Below are 17,939 nucleotides of genomic sequence, written 5' to 3'. Positions count from 1 at the left end.
TCCCGCTGATCAACAGGGTCCTGGAAAAGATAAAGACAGACAGGGCCTGCGTCCTCCTGATTGCCCTGGCGTGGCCCAGGCAACATTGGTACGGGACCCTCACAACCCTGGCGGTCGCCCCGCCGTGGCCATTACCATTCCACCTGGACCTGCTCTCCCAGGACAGGGCCACCTCCTCCACCCCAACCTAGCGGCACTCCACCTCACGGCGTGGCTGCTCAATGGTTAGGCCGGGAGGAAAGGACGTGCTCGGAAGGGGTTCAGTGTGTCCTCTTGGAAAGCAGGCGACTTTCCACATGCCGAGCCTACTTGGCAAAGTGGTCTCGGTTTTCCTGATGGGCAGCTGAGCGGGACATTTTCCCCGTGACTGCCCCGATCCAGTTCATTTGGACTACCTCCTTCACCTTAGAGCCCAGGGCTTGGCGCCCTCGTCCGTCAAGGTGCACTTGGTGGCCATATCGGCCTTCCACCCACCAGTGCAGGGCCACACGGTATTCTCCCATGCCATGACTGGCCGATTCCTTAAGGGATTGGATCATCTCTTCCCGTACATTAGGCCCCCTGTCCCGCAGTGGGACCTGAACTTGGTGGGGCCCGGCTGACGGGCCCTCCGGTTTGAGCTGCTAGCTACGTGCTCCTGGTTGCATCTCTCATGGAAGGTAGCCTTCCTGGTAGCTATCACGTCGGAACTCAGGGCCCTGACCTCTGAGCCCCCGAATACAGTTTTCCATAAGGATAAGGTCCAGCTCTGCCCACATCCTTCGTTCCTCCTGAAGGTGGTCTCTGCCTACCACATGGGTCAGGACATTTTCCTGCCGGTCCTCTGCCCCAAGCCCCATGCGTCCAGTGAGGAGCGCCGCCTCCACATGCTGGATGTGAGACGGGCTCTGGCTTTTTACCTGGAGCGGACTAAGCCGTTCAGGAAGTCCTCGCAGCTGTTCATCACCTCGGCCGAACGCATGAGGGGTCGGCCAATCTCCACTCAGCGGCTCTCCAACTGGATCACCTCGTGCATCCGTACCTGTTATGACCTGGCGGGAATCCCTCCACTGTCAATTGTGAGGGCACACTGGACTAGGGCGCAAGCCTCGTCGGCTGCCTTTTTAGCCCATGTCCCCATTCAGGACATTTGTAGGGCTGCCACTGGTCTTCAGTTCACACATTCACCTCACACTATGCAATCGTCTCCCAGACCAGGGAGGACACCAGGTTCGTCAGGGCTGTGCTTCGTCCCGAGAGTTTGTGAACTCCTACCCACCTCTAACAGATATAGCTTACAGATATAGAATACACATAAGCAATCACTCGAAGAAGAAAAGACAGTTACCTTTTCTGTAACTGGTGTTCTTCGAGATGTGTTGCTCATGTCTATTCCACATCCTGCCCTCCTTTCCCTCTGTCAGAGTTGTCTGGCAAGAAGGAACTGAGGGTGGGGGGAGTGTGCAGCGCCCATTATACCGTGCCATGGAGGCGCCACTCCAGGGGTCGCTAGGGGCGCTCCCCTACAGGTACTGCTAGGGGAAAAACTTCCAGCACCGGTGCACGTGGTGAGCACGCACACCTATTGTGGAATAGACATGAGCAACACATCTCGAAGAACACCAGTTATGGGAAAGGTAACTGTCTTTTGTCTATTCCTCCTTTCTTGCTACCCCATAAAAATTATGAAAATGAAAAACAGGTGTTTGGCATTGGTTTGATCTGTGTTGCTTGTTTATTTGTCCTAAATGGCAAGTATTAAATAAACAACACCAGCATCAATCAAATAAAATTTTAACTGGAATTTTAAAGAAATCGTAAGTTCCTATCTGACTTGAGTCATCCAGGGAGTCTTACAGACACAAACTGAACAGTATAAGAGTTATTGCCACTTCTCACCATTCAGTACAGTATTTAATTTATTCACCATTAGTGTTTATTATATAGCTGAAGTCTCTTTTTGGAAAAGACTCTTGGCTTAGTTCCCCACAGTCTTGCGCTTTGTGTAGTTACTGACACTTGTGTAAAGTGTGTAAAATGTTGCTATTCTAATTTGGTAATTTGGTGACTATACATTGTGCCACATAGTGAAGAATCAGGCCTCTATTATTTAAAAGTACTGTAATAAAATTGGAGTGAGAACTGTATCTTTAGACAACGGGAAGTTACTTACCTATGGTTCAGCTGCTCTGAAGATATCATTATGCAGATTTGTTTTGCCAACTCCCATTACAGTCTGGAGATTCCTTTTTTTTTTTTTTTTTTTTTAATGTTTTGTTATGTTTTTCAAGCTCTTGTACCTTCTTTTTCAGGTACACTTTTTTCTTCTGAGGCATTTTTTTTTTTTTTTTACACTTTTGGTCATTTTTAAGTGGCTTTTTCCTCTGGGAGCTTCACATCCAATACAATCAAATGAACTGACTGAAATGTTTGGGGAGCTATGTCCTGAGATTTTGAGAACGTCCTGAGCAGGGTAACAAAAATTGTTAGTGGCATGTCAGAGTTTACATTTGACAAGAAACTTCAAAAACTAGATTATTTATCCTGGAAAAGAAAACATGGTGAGCAAGTTAAGTGACATTTTCAAAATTATGAAGAACATATAGAAAACGAATCAATCCTTCCCTTTTATCTTGTCACATAATATGAGAGCTGGGAAGTACCCAGTGAAACTAGGGCTGTAATTTAAGAAACAGTAAAAGGGAATATTTCTAAAGCAGTATGTTGTCAATCAACCTGTGAAATTTTCTACAGAAAGTTGTAAAGACAAATGCGAGATAATTTTATGGTCAAAAATACATTTTTTTTTTAATGAAAAGTAATTCTCATGTTTTTTTCTGATCACCCAAGGTGAAACTGATCACTTTTCAAGTCAGCAGAAAATTCTGCCCTTTCCTTACCCTCTTGTACAACATTGCACAATTTGTTATATGTGTATCATGAGGTGGTGTAGGGGATATCTCTTGAGACATCAGGTACTGATAATACTTGAGGCAGAATAGACAACAAGATGGACAACTTTCCTGTTGCATAAACATGTTTAGTAACCAGTTGGGGTTTTTTTTAGATACACAACAATGTGTTCATGTTTTTGAGATTGGGATCTTGCCATCAAAGAAAATGTTAGTTTTGATTACATTAGTTGTTAGCATTTTGTTCTGATATTGAACAGGAACAGTATTTTATAGGAATAAAGAAACATATTAATGTTACTGTTAGTTTTCTTTCCAGGACTAAGCCTGATCTTTGGACATAGGTGCCAGATTTGGTTAATTACAGCATATCAAGGAATATAGCCTGTTTACTTGCTTAATATGCATAGAAACATAGGTCCAAAGGTCCCTTTAGCCCAGTATCCTGACTCTTAGTAGCCAGCACTTGATGCTGCAGAGGAAGATGTAAGCAGTTGTGGGATAATCTACTCCCCACACAGGTCTCATCCTGTTGTCCGACAGAGATTGTCTTAAACCCTGAAGCACAAAGTTTAATATCCCTTCTAAAATTTGTTATAATTAATTATGATAACTCTATATAATCTTGATATCCATATAAATATCCCCAACCTTTTTTAATCTTGTTAAATTATTGGACTTAATGACTTCCTGTGGCAATGAGTTTCACAGTTTAATCACCAATTGTGTGCAAAAGTATTTTATCAGTTTTAAATTTCCCATTTAAATTAATTAAATGTCCTTTTATTCTTGTGTTATCAGAGAGGAAGAACAGAAGTTTCCGAATTACCTTCTCTAGACCAGTCATTATTTTATATACATTTATCATGTCCTCTCTTATTTGCTTCCTTTTTAAGATAAATAATCCCAGTCTTTTCAATCTGCCTTCATATCAGAGTTTTTCCAGGCCCTGGATCATTCTCATCACTCTTCTTCTGAACCCTCTTCTAGTTCTGCAGTATCCTTTTTGAAATCGGATGAGCAGTAGTTCAGACAGTATTCCAAATGAGGTTGCACCATTGATTTATATAAAGGCATCATAATATACTATAATATCAGTCACTATCGTATATCTTATACGTCCTAACATCTTGTCATCTTTTTCGCCATTCCCTGCCAATGGGAGCTGCGGGAAGTGGCGGCCAGGCCCGCACCTCTTCCCGCAGCTCCCATTGGCTGGGAACAGTGAACTGCGGCCACTGGGGGCTGCAGGTGGCTGTTCAAATGTAAACAAATGGCCTGGCAGCCTGCCAACAGCTTGCTCTGAAGGGCCGCGTGTACCCGCAGGCTGCAGGTTGCCCACCACTGTAAGAGAATTAATAAAAACTCTTTTTGAAATTTTCTCCTTATCTTCAGGATTTGGTTTGGTCCTGATCTTCTCAGTTATAACTTTGTTTTCATCTCAGAAAGCGCCATAGGAAAGACAAAGGTTCAGAGAAGTGTGAAAGGTTATTTTACAGATCAATACTTTTGAGAGACGACATGGTTTAATAGTATGAGCATGGGGATGGAAGTAAGGAACTTCTCAATTCTAATCTTTTCGCCCATTGACTCATTGTGTGTCCTTGAGCAAGTGACTTAATCTTTCTGTTTCTTGATCTGTAAAATGGTATTTTGAGGCTTAATTTGTTAATGTTGGTACAGGACTTTGAAAACGTGAAGTGTTATTAAAATGCTAATAATTGTTACTGAAACTAAGCTATATCACAAAGCAAGCCATTAGCCATGCCAGCCTGGGCATTACAGCTTTTGGTATCTCAATTTTTCAACTACCCATGAAATGTACAATGGCCTAGTAAGGTACTCCCTGGTAGGGCTTACTGTGAATAGAGCATGTTTAAAATATTACAGAAAGAAAGTTGGTAACATTAACAGTGGTCTGCGGAAAAGAGAAGATTTTATCTATACTACAGTGTCACAAAGATAACAAATATGGAAGGTTAATATCTAAAACAATAGATGGTATCAAACTTATTAGGAAGTCATGGTGTCGATAGTTTGATTTGTTACCTTTTTTGGTGTAGAATAATTTTGCATAACATGTATGCTACACACAGTAGCGTATAGTTGACTTTCTAGAAGTTAGATCAGGGTGATTTTTCTGTTTATTTACATGTCAAGGTCCAAATTGAGTCCTCTGAAAAGGATTTAGGGGGATCATGGTAGATTATCAACTGAACATGAGCTCCCAGTGTGATGCTGTAGCAAAAATGTGTAACACAGTTCTTTGATATGTGGACATCGGTGAGACAGCTGCTGGAATACAGAGTCCAGTTCTGGTTTCCATATATTATAAAAGAACAAGATCATTTGTGGTCTCAAAAACATGCCTTTCAGTGAGAGACTAAAGGAATTCAATCTTTTCAGCTTATTGAAGAGAAGGTTGAGAGGGACTTGATCAGGTCTGTAACTACCAGCACAGAGAGAAGTTAACTGAACCTAGAGGGCTCTTTAATCTAGCAGGTAAAGGTTGTACTGGATCCAATGGGTAGAAGGTCAGCAAAGATCAAACTGGAAATAAGATATTAATTACTCTAACAGTTAAAAACATATAATTGCAATGGATCAGAAAGGGAAGTGATAAATTCTCCTTTACATGGAATCTTTAAATCAAGATTGGCTATATTTCTTAAATGCATGCTACAGGTTGTTAGGCTCGATGCAGAAATCACTGGATAAAATCTATGATCTGTGTTCTCAAGGTGGTCAGACTGGTTTTAAAAAGTCTGTAAATCTTTGGGGATGCTAATATTTTACTGGTTTCAGAGTAGCAGCTGTGTTAGTCTGTATCCGCAAAAAGAACAGGAGTACTTGTGGCACCTTAGAGGCTAACAAATTTATTTGAGCATAAGCTTTCATGGGCTACAGCCCACTTCATCAGATGCACAGAATGGAACATATAGTAAGAAGATATATGATATATACCTTCAGAGAACATGAAAAGGTGGAAGTTGCCATACCAACTCTAAGAGGCTAATTAATTAAGATGAGCTATTATCAGCAGGAGAAAAAAAACTTTTGTAGTGATAATCAAGATGGCCCATTCCAAACAGTTGACAAGAAGGTGTGAAGATACTTAACATGGGGAAATAGATTCAATTTGTTTAATTAATTAGCCTCTTAGAGTTAATATTTTACTGTAACCTCATTGAAAGGAACCAGTCAGCATATCTTTGGATAATCTGAGCCTAATTTTCAAAGATCAAGCATATAGAAATAGCCATGCATATAGAAATATATGTAGTTACTGTGAATCCCCAAATGGCTTATTAAAATAAATTTAGACAAACACATGGTGATTGTTTATAATAAGTGCATAAATGTATGCCTGACTTTTGAAAAATAGCTCACTGTCATACTGATAATACATTGGGGATAGTACTGCTAGAAAAAAAATCAAAGCTGTGGAAGGCATTTTTTGAAAAACTAGAGGGATTATAAGGCAAAGGAGTATGTTAAATTTAAACACAAAAAGGTATTCTCCACAGATTGGTTTTTCTTGACATCTTTATAGCTTCTAGCTAAATATGAGAACAGTAATGATGTCTCTGTTTTGTCTTCACAGTTCGTTAACCTGAGTTGTTTCCCCCATTTTAGGGAAATTATTTTATGAAAAAATGTACCCTTTAGAATAAAATAAAAAAAATCGTTGTGAAAAATAAAAGCCACAAAGATGTGTGTATGTCGTTAGACCTACATGATGTGTATGTATGTAACTTACAGATTTTGAAAACTAGATTGCTTGAACTGAAATAAAAATACCTGCTAGTTTTTATTATCCTGCCATGGCACATAGACCACACACCTATAGATAGTTCAAATAAGTTTGAAAGCAATTGGTTGCTTTCTGTAAAACAATTATAATACTGTAGCAGGAGAATGAGGATATGATTAATTTGTTCCAAATAAAAATATATATATTATGTATATATATTTTCTGTTATATAATTTTCTATTATATGTATGACTCATTTGCCTAACAAATAGCATTTTCTTTGAGGACGTTTTTCTTGTTTAAAACTTTTTTTATGCACTAGGATCTCTCCTTTTATTTGTGTTAGGCAGGACTAGATAAAAAATAGATTCACTATAGCTGGTGCTTGCTCATACTAGATATGTCTTAATTACAACAATGGTTTCATATTTTTTCTAGCCTTTTTTTGAGTTACAAGGGAGGCATTGTTACCCAGTGTTTAGAGCACTGGACTGGGACTCAGGAGATGTGGGTTCTGTTCCTTGCTCTGTGATTGGTCTGCTTGGTACCTTTGGGCAAGTCACTTCATTCTACGACTCAGTTTTCCCATCTGTAAAATGGAGATAATGGTACTGAACTTTGTAAGGCATTGAGATGTACTGAGAAAAGCACTGTATAAGAAAGAGGTGGTGATGGTGATATTATTTATTATTATTATTATTATCATTATCATCAACAACACATACAATGTAATTCTGAAATTCAGCATTTTATTTGGGAAACTTGCCAAAGTTTTGTGTTCATATAAGCTGAAACTTGAACTCACAACTCTAGTGAATGGGATGAGTAAAACTGGATTCATTTCATTCAACCCAGAATACAGTTTGAGTGCTCTGTGAAAGGAAGGCTTATGAATAAATCTGTATGATTTCCAGCACAAAAATGTCAAGTTGAAGTTAAATTGAAAGCATATATCAAGGCTGCAATTGGTCTTAGTACAAATTACCTTTGAAAAATGTAAACAAATAAAAAAATGAAAGCCCTTTAATGTTTGAAACCCAGAACATAGAGTAAAGTTTGCACTTTTCTAACGGCACCTGAACTACCTTAATTTTGCCTGTGTGGAGACGCTAGTCTATCATCTTAGCTTTTCTGTATGTAGAGTATTATTTGGGATGTGCACCACTGAACATTGATTGCGTGTCACTGATGTTAAGTGAGGTTAATAATCCCACGAAAGCTTATGCTCTAATAAATTTGTTAGTCTCTAAGGTGCCACAAGTACTCCTGTTATTTTTGAGGATACAGACTAACACGGCTGCTACTCTGAAACCTGTTCTTTTGATGTAAGCATTATAATTTCAGCCTATGAAGTTTGTATATGAAGGATTGACTGCTGCATGGAGTTGTAGAGATTGATGCTGCGAGGTGCTGAGCACTTCTGTGAGTTAGAGTCCTTGGCCCTTTGCTAGGTCTGTCCCTTAAGGAGGAATGGGGAATGATTCCCTTGAGCATGCTATTTGTGTAATTGAAAAGTGGTAACATTTTTCTAAGTACTGTGTATAACCGTTGAAAAGAGCCACATTGAGACAAGGATTTCTAGATTTTGTGGTCACAGAGAATTACACTCTTTGTTCATTATGGATAAGGTAATATGTGGTTTTGTTATTTTCAGGACAGAGTTTTAAGGTACCTTGTTTGAGAAGTGCAATTCCTTGATTTCTAACATTTGAATTAAAATAAAAAAGCTGTCCAAAATATTCTTGGAAGATGTTATGGAGTTTGGGATACAATCCAAACAAGTCAGGGGTTTTGTCAGCTCTTACCCTGTAACCCTGGGTGCCTCACAATGCTTTGCCACTATAGCTCCCAGTCCGGGATGCTCACAGTCAGCAGCAAGCATGCGGGTCACACCCTGAGTGTCTGTGTGCTATGTAACTAGGCCTGGTTCACCAACTCTGACCTCAGCAGCCTGTCTGCAGCCCACAGCCCCATGCTGGCTTCCACCAGCTTTGGTTACAACCTGACCCCAACACTCTCCCAGTCCCCAATTTTCCCCCAAACCATGTGCTCTTCAACATCTAGCCCTCTCCTGGACAGTTCAGAGAAATAATAAGATTCTTTTAAAGAGAGAAAAGCACATCACAGCTTATTAACTTAACTGGGGTAAATATTCCATTTCCTGCAAACACAGCAGGGGATAGGTTAAGTGAGTAAAAAGGAATAAAGTTAGAAAGCATTACAAGCAAATAAAGTGAAAACATGCATCTTAAAGTCTAAATCTTAATCTAGCAAGGTAGAGGCTTTGTTCAAGATGGTTTCTCTCATCAATCTTCCTTCTTCCTAACCATGGCTGACTTTCTTTCAGTCTGGACCTTCCACAGAAGTACAATGGGCTGGCTTCCCTTGTCTTCCTGTGTGAAAGATGTTTGTCAAATCTGTATTCAGGTCCCAGAGACTTCAAACTCCCTCCCCCTCCTTGGTTGAGATCCATCTTTCTCAGCTTGCAAGATCTCTGTTCCCTTGTGTCTATCTAGTGATGGATAACTTAAGGGTTCTCTGCCCCTCTCTGTATAGTCCAGTAAACCTTTGAAAACCATATCTGTCAAAGTTAATTGACCTTGTTGCAAGAGGCAGGATGACCTCATGCTGTTCTTCCCTTCCTGTGGGCTTCCCATCTCCCGTTGAGTTCTATGTAAATGAGGCTTCCATTGTTATTGGTCACACCTTGGATAATTTCTTTGAATATGTGACATTCCCTCCTGTCTGGGAGAGACCTGTTTCTCCCTTTGTTTGAGTCACAGACTGTAAAGCATAATATTAGTAGTATTCATAATTCCTTATGTAGTATTAATACATACAGTTCACAGTGATATTAATCACCGCTGTGTCATTGGCTTTCATAAAACACCTAGCCCAGTACACTTTTATAATACAATAATATTGTACACAATCAGTTGATTCAAATGCTTATCACTTGAGGTTCAGCCCTCTTATTTTTTTAGATCAGTAAACCTTTGCAATATATTATTTGAAAATAAAACCCAGACCAAGCTTCTCTCTCCTTCTGGATGTAGATGCTATGCTTCTCGTCCCCCATTTTAGCTTGATAGCTTTATGTACCTAATATGTAAATAGATCTTCATTGTCTCTGCCTGATGACCAGGCTGGACAGAGAAGCAAACACATTCCTTTGTCTAGTGCAGACCTGTTAACAACTTCCCTGACATGCCTGGTTTAAACACATTTTAATCATAATTTTAGCATATATCCACAACTCTTAATACACACCATGTATGTACATCACACAAGAATATTAATGATCAGTAAGTTACAGATATTACATTTTCCAATGATATATTACATGACACCTTTGAGATACAGATTATAACCATACTGAGTTGGGATACACTGAATTGGTCAGGCCAGTGGAAACTCATTGCCTGATATGCCACAGAAGGTAATATCTACTCTAATCACTGATAAACCACTGATATGCGCCTGCAACATTAATGTTAATAGAGATTTTGTGTTAGAATTTCATTTGTTTTTAAAATAATAATAATAGAATAAATAAACTGTGGTTTGGGGGCTTCCTCCTGAACCCCCCGCCCCTTATTGCTGGCAGCACCCCAACTCCCCTGAGTAGGACATCCACTCCTGCCCCATGTCCACATGCTGTCCCACAATGACTCGATGATTGGTTGGGGAGCCATGAAAGTGGGTTCCAGGTGGAGGTTACTCCTACTTTGCATGTGCTCAAGAACAGCCCAATGGTATGTGTGGCAGGGAACACTAGCTCTTCTTCATCTGATGAACCTCCTCTGGTCAGCAATGGAACTCCCCTTCTGATGAGCCCTATGAGGTTTATTAGATGGAGACGGTTGGGAAGCACTAATGCTTGCCCCCAACTTCTCCTCCTGCAGCTCAAGCTATTCTTGAGCATCCCACTTTCCTCCCCTGTGAATCATGAACAATCATCAGGATGACCAGCACCAATCATATGGAGTTAATGTTAATTACCCAGTTTAAAAATACATTTATTTTGCTAGTCCTGTTTTGGCACGTGTGTGTGGGAGCATTCCAGTTGCTCTGGATTAGAAGAAGAGTAAATGAAAGGGACTCTGCTCTGGTGAACTGCCTGTGGGTTTTCAGAATGAAGCTCCAATTCCTTTGGTTTCTCCCCACAGATCTCCCACACTGAATCCTCACTTCTCTATCATCACCCTCATGCACAACGCAGATTCCCCTCATTGAGGGGTTGTCTAACGTTCACGGGTTCCCTAGGTTGTGTACCAAGAGCAGGATCAATGCTGCATATCCGGACAAGTTTCCTAAGACTCTCAGAGAAAGGAGAGAGGATGGTTAATCTACAGATAGTTTGGAGTCAGTGCTAGTTAATTAAGCCTAAAGCAGCTATAATGTTTAGGGTCTGATTATACTGAATATGTACCTTTACTGTTACAAATTCATTTTCCACTGGTAACTTTTCACTAAAGTTTTATACCAGTTAGATGCAAAAGAAAAACACTAGGAGATGCTGACTGGTATAGAGAAAAGGACAGAGGGTAGTTTATTGTGTAGTTTGATAACTGTTCTTGAGTTAGCTTAATTTTTATTACAAACAGAATATCAGCTTTTACATCTGTATCTTATAGCCGCACACAATTTTTTCAATAGCATGTCTGACATTTAATAAACTATAAACTTTTTCTTTTAAAAGAATGAGCCAAGAAATCTTTTGATTAGAAGTAAAACTCTATAGAAGAGAGATTTCCCCCCTTATGCTGCATATTATTACACCAAACAGCATGTTTCACCTTTGAGGATAATACTCAGTTTTGTTTGTGGAACAACAATGGCATAATTTTGTTAGAATTAACGTGTATGAATTTTCTGCATATTTGTAAAAGAAAATTTTCTACTAATGCAGTGGTTCTCAAACTTTTTTTTTCGCGGACCACTTGAAAATTGCTGAGGGTCTCGGCGGACCACTTAATGATCTTCCCAAATGTTGTTTGTACCATTAGCTAACTATTGTAAAGCGCTTTGTATAAAATAACTATACAAAAAAACAAAACCTTAATAATAATTAACGTGTTTTGTTCTACAAATAAAAGCACACAACTCATATTTTAATATCAGTAGTCTTACCTTTCAAATGCGATGGATGTGCCCTCTGCCCCCTGCTGTGGCAGCCCCCGAGCTGGGGCTGGGAAGGAGAGCCGTCTCTCCCCAGCAGCTGCAGCCCTCGAGCTGGGGAAAGTTGCCTCTTTCTCTGGCCACTGAAGCCCTGCACATCCCAAATTCCCACCACCCCCGCTTCTCACCTCACTGCCATCTCGCACCTACCCCCTATTCGCCCCCAAGGCCACCACCTCCCGTTACATGTGCGTCTTCTCCAGGGTCTAGGCACCTAATTAGTGGAGCCACGCCTGTGTGGCTCCACTAATTAGGTGGGTGGCCCTTCATTCTCTTGTGTGCGGCCACCCAGGCGCACACCATAGAGAGAACTATCCACGGACCACCTGAATGGAGCTCGCAGACCACTGGTGCTCCGCCCACCTCAGTTTGAGAACCTGTGTACTAATGGACGTATTTACATTTTTAACAGTAAACTTAATGCTGTGAGAGAGGTTCAGAAGAATTACACTGGAAATGTAATATTTATACATAAGCAACAACAATCAGTGGTGGAGTCAGAAGTACTAGTAATTTTTCTGTAGTTGGTACAGCACCCACCCACAAATAGGTCTCAATCCTACTCTGCTTTCCCTACAGTTCAAGTAGGTAGTTTTCGAGTGCTGCTCTCCCACAGTGGTCTTTCCTCTTTGATCACTCTGCCTTAAGTTCATAGGCTGAACTGAGAGAAGTGCTAATGAAATTAATGTTCATCATTCTGTCCCAACAGCTGGGAGAGCACCCTTCGGATTGATGCCCCTGTCATTTCTGAAATCCATTATTTACATTTTTTAGGGCAAACCACCAATCCTGAACCACCAAATTAAGATTTAAAACAGCCAACAAATTCAGTTTGTCTCTTCACTCATCTTTTTGCCTGTCCACTTCTACCATTCATTCTGGTCAGATGCAGTGTCATTACTTTAGTTTCTTGTTTTGCAGTTGTCACATAGTTCCCTACAGAGTTCTGTTGGACCTTAGCTTGCTTCCAAACATGCTTTTCATTTCCACATGCCGTTGCTACACTGGCAGTAATGCCGCTTGCCTTACGCTTCCTTGCCAACGTGTCTCATGATTAAGGCTACATTTTAGTCACAGGTATTTTTAGTAAAAGTCATAGGCAGTAAACAAAAATTCACGGTCTGTGACCTGTCCATGTCTTCTATTATATACTCCTGACTAAATCTTGGGGGGCTGCCTGGGGGCGCCATGGGTGCTCGTGGCAGGGGGCGGTGTGTGAGCCACAGGCCGCGGCGCATGGCCTGGGACCCCCGCTGGTGCTGGGGGGAGTTGGCGGGGCCAGCAGGCTTCCTACCTGGCTCTGCCCCTCCCCGGAAGTGGCAACATTCCCCTCGCCCAGCTCCTAGGCGGAGGCATGGCCAGGCAGCTCTGTGCGCTGCCTCTGCCCAGAGCGGTGGCTTCACAGGAGCCGCGGCCAATGGGAGCTGTGAGGGTGGTGCCTGCAGGCAGAGGCAGCGCGCAGAGCTGCCTGGCCATGCCTCTGTCTAGGAGCTGAGCGAGGGGGACGTCACTGCTTCTGGGGAGCCCACCAGGTAAGCGCCGCCGAGAGCTTGTCTCACCCCATCCCGTGCCCCAACCCCCTGCCCCCTCCCACACCCAAACTCTGCTGCTGCTGGGAGGGGGGGGCACGCGGTGGCCCAAGACTGCCCCAGCAGCAGCTGGTGCGACTGGCGCGGGGGCTGCCCGAACTGCCGCCGGCCGCTGCAGAAATCATGGAGGTTCTGTGACAAACCCGCAGCCTTACTCATGATTGAACTGAGGGGTTTCCATGCTTATCTAATCCTTGTTTGTATTTAACATTTATATTATGATAGTGCTGTGCTAGACATTGTACAAACATATAGCAAATGACAGTCCCTGCCCCAAAGTGTTGACAGTCTAAAAGACATCTTGCTACCCTGGCTGAGATTGCCAGCAATTGTGATGTTTTCTGGAGTCTGGGCACTTGTCTACTAAGAATAAACACTAAGTTGGTTGTTTAACTTTGAGAAAATGTGAAAACACATTGAAACATCCCTTTGGCTTATATTTAACTTGAATTCTAAACATAGTTGTCAGCCATTTTCATCTGTAAACTTTTTTAAAAGGGTAATTATAGCTGAAGCACCAGTGACAATTATAGTTTAAGATTGCCCAAGGGGTTTCCATTATAACTTGTTTTCAGTCACTCATAAAGTTCTGAAATCTTCATCTATTGGGCTGAAAATTTCCAGACCTTGTCCCTGCCAGAGTGTGTGTGTTTGTTTTTTTTAAAGAAAGATAGGATAAAAAAACCTGAAAGCTGTTTTGAGTATGAAAAGTGTGTGTGTGTGTATGTAAATTTTTTCCAGTTTTATACATATTATAAAAAAGTTGCAGTATATATATCTTGTGACTAATTTTAATAACTCTAGCACCTAAGCAGTTGAGTTAAAAGCTGAAATTTATCAGAGAGAAGGCCCTCCTTGAGGACAAGTGCCTTTGAATACAGTGGAAAAAATAATTATGATTTTATCACTTTATGTGCATTTGAAAATTGCATTTAACAGGCACAATAGTTTATTGGTGTAAAAATGTGATATTTTTAACACTGATCCATGAGAAAGGTAGGCTCTACTGTGCATGCATGTATACATGGCTAATTTGGCTGTATATTTAAAATAAATAGATACATTCAGTTAAAGTTTACACAGTATAGGCCTGATCAAAACTCATAGAAGTCAATGGAAAAACTCCCGTTAACTGAAGCAGGCAGTGGATCAGCACATGTATGAACCAGTTGTCTATACCAATAGTTTTAAACCTTTTTTTCTGAGGACCCAGTTGGAGAAAATTGTTCATGCCTGCGACCCAACAGAGCTGGGGATGAGGGGCTCGGGGTGTGGGAGGGGCTCAGGGCTGGGGCAGAGGGTTGGGGTGCGGGGTGAGGGCTGTGGGGTGGGGCTGGGAATGAGGGGTTCAGGGTGTGGGAGGGGGTAGATTTTGCAGCCATGGGATCAGAGAATATGTGGAGCCCTATCCAACAGCATTCCTAGTATTTATCTCAGGCCTTGTCTAAATTAGAAAAATTGCTCTGGTGTAATGAAATTAATTTAAATTCTCTCTCATTACACTGGTGGAAACCCCTAATGTAAACATACTTAAATCAGTTTAAAATCTTAAATATATCAATTAAGCTTAAGTATTACTTGTCTAATAAAAATAAAGCCTTAGCCTTTTTCATTTTCAGTCTGCTTCTTTCCATGTTCCCTATTGGAGGACAAACTAATGCCTAGCAGTCAAATATTTTCCCAGTCACGTTGATGACTGAATCTTTACATTTTAAGACCACAGTCTTAAAGGCTCCAGTTTATACAGAATATTCTATTATATTTGAAATTAAAGAAAGGTAATTTGATTTACTTTTTAATATGATCTTTTAAAAAAAATAGTATGATTAAATGCAGTGTAGTGATTATACATTGAGTGTCTCTCTAGTTGCAGTAGAAAAAATAAAATGGATAGCCCAAATTTCAGTAGGCTTCTTAGACTGGAAAGAATTTTAAAAGGAAATATATGTCGAGTGATCAGCTGCAGATTGCATTTTTTTTTCTAAAAGAGATTAGCTACTATTTAATCCCAAATCAAGGGACAGAGAAGAAGGATGGTTTTGAAATTAAGGAATTGGACTGAGATTCAGGAGATCTGGTTCTAGTTCTCAGCTCTGCCAAGGGCTTACTCTGGGACCTATGGCAAGTCACTGAGATTTTCAGAAGTGCTCTGCACCCACAATCAGGGTCAGATTTTCAAGAGAGCTCATCTTTTAGGCATCAAAATAAGCAGTAATTTTTTCCAAATGAGCCCAGCATGTTGAGTGCTGAGCTGTTTGAAACTCTGGACATAAGTGGAAGCTGTTGAGTTCAGAGCACTTGTAAAAAATCTGACTCCAGATATCAGACCTGAGCACTTGAAAACCTACCTCTTAATCTCTCGGTGCCTCAGTTCTCCCATCTGTAAAATGGAGGTAATAGTTCCCTATATTGTGGGGTGTTTTGAGAGTAAATTCATTAATATTTGTAAGATGCTCCAATACTTTGGTGATGAGGATGATATGAATTGAAATACCCAGTCTAAACCATCCATAAACATAGTGAGAACGTAATATTGTTTTAACAACTACAGGTACTGGGAAGCTGTTCACAAATGGGATGAAGCACTTCAGTTAACTCCAGAAGATGCTACACTTTATGAGATGAAATCACAGGTAACTCATGAAAATTCTTTGTCAATTTAGAAATCCAAAGTTATATTGTAGTCTTAAACAGAATATGCCTAAAACCCTGCCACCACTTGTGTATGTAAAAGGAGAGTACAACTGGACATGGGCCACTGAATTTAAGAAATATTGCTTGTTATAGGCTCAGAGATAGATCCCTCTCTCCTCTTTCAGCATTACAGGGAATCTTCTAGAGGTTAGAGTATTTTTACTCTTGCCAAGCATGCCATGATAACATCTCTGTCCAGGTCTGAATTTGGCCAGTGTCTAAATGTAAATTTTAAATTGAGACATTTAAAAATTATATTTATTATCATTACTCCAGGTAGATAAAGATCTCCAAATCTGCCATTAATAATCCATATGATCTTACTGAAGAATTAGTTTATTGCCACCTCTTTCCTCTCTCCTCACCACTCTCTCTCTCTCTCAAAAAAGTATATGATATGCGAAATACATACCCCATATTTTGGTGTCCACTTACTGCACAGACAGACTTTGGAGAAAAATGCATTTAGTCAAATACATTCATTGGTCTCAACCATCCTGGCTCTGTTTCAGGGCTGTTTTGATGGGTTAAGGCTCCAGCAACCACCAACACTGCACTGAAACCTTGATATGTAATGTCCCTTTTCTGTCCAAGCGGCTAGTCAAATTTTGGGGCCATGGCGACTTTCCAGTTAGAAGTAGAAATTGATGGAGTCTGGTATTCTCTTTGATGCAATCTTGTTTATTTACAAAGAATGTACAAAGCCCCGCTTCTCCAAACGCCAGAGGAACTAAGAACAAAAGGAGCAGTTTCTTAGTTTATAGCTCCAGACCTCTTTAGCCAACAGACCCAAAGGTCTCTAGTTTTTCCCAACGTCACACTGTGCTCACAGGCTACTTGTTGGCTTTCTTGTTTTGTTGCTTCTGCCTCTTGCTTTGTTATTGTCCCTTCTTAGTTTCTGTGTGTTCAGTCACACACCTGCACCCGTACACACACCTAGTTGCAATACCAAGTGACCCCCTGCCCCAACCACACATGGTGCTGGTTTCTGGCAGACTGTATTAGTCCATGTTTTAGGTGTGGCTCGTTCACTGTCTCATACAACTACCTTAAATAAAGGACATATTCACACACCAGTTTGAACTAGGTTGTAACTTAGCCCATAATAAAGTTTCACCCAGTTAGTAACAGTATCAGCTGTATGGACTAAGAAAACTGCTGACCTCACAGTGACTTACTTTTTGTATGGCTTCAGTGGCAAAGTTACGGGACACCATTATTTTATGCATGGCCATGTGCTTGTGTCCCCTCTTGCCTAAGTAGAAAAAATAAGATTTTCCATCTTTTTGTAACATACATTCAGTGGATTTTTAAATTGGAAATGAGGGGCCAGTTAGAGGGAGAGAAGACAAGATGTGTGGGTTCAACACCTTGTTTTACTTTTCATTTAAGCTTTTGTTATGCCATTTTCTGTTTTTCATTTAAGATGTTTTAGGATTTTTCCCTGTTCACGTGGTTGATTTGCTTCTTTTTGCTCCTTACCTTTTAAAAACAATGTTAACTGTCAAACTGCTTCTGAATGTAGGCACACCACAGTAGAACATACCTGTTGTGATGCCAAATATATCAGATATGTTCTGGTATTTCACTATTTCACAAAATGACTGCAGCCCAGTAGCTGAGGTGGAGGACCTGGAGAAACAATGTTAAATGTTTACAGAAACCAAACCCTAGTGTTTGACTGATTCCCTAGTTTGGCACCAGCAGTATGTTCTCCTTTCTCCACTTAGGCTTTCTCCCTGGCCTTTTAAAAATATACATATTCCTACTTTCCAATGGTGTGCAGAGAAGAAGGCAATTAACATTCACAATGGCCTGTGTGTGCTTGGG

At 40.8% G+C, this 17,939-nt stretch overlaps 1 protein-coding gene across 1 annotated transcript in view; it reads left to right on the top strand.

Annotated features, from left to right (window-relative positions):
* TTC33 (tetratricopeptide repeat domain 33) overlaps positions 1–17,939 on the top strand; it is a 111,867-nt gene that overhangs the window by 44,354 nt on the left and 49,574 nt on the right. Inside the window, exon 3 of the mRNA XM_065406379.1 lies at positions 15,967–16,048. Within this exon, the coding sequence (XP_065262451.1) occupies positions 15,967–16,048 (82 nt within the window). The remainder of the gene's footprint in view (positions 1–15,966; positions 16,049–17,939) is intronic.

This window comes from Emys orbicularis, chromosome 6 (assembly GCF_028017835.1).
Source record: "Emys orbicularis isolate rEmyOrb1 chromosome 6, rEmyOrb1.hap1, whole genome shotgun sequence".
In the NCBI taxonomy this organism is placed as follows: domain Eukaryota; kingdom Metazoa; phylum Chordata; order Testudines; family Emydidae; genus Emys; species Emys orbicularis.
The sequence above is the reverse complement of the archived record's forward strand: the minus strand, read 5'-3'. Positions and strand labels throughout refer to the sequence as shown.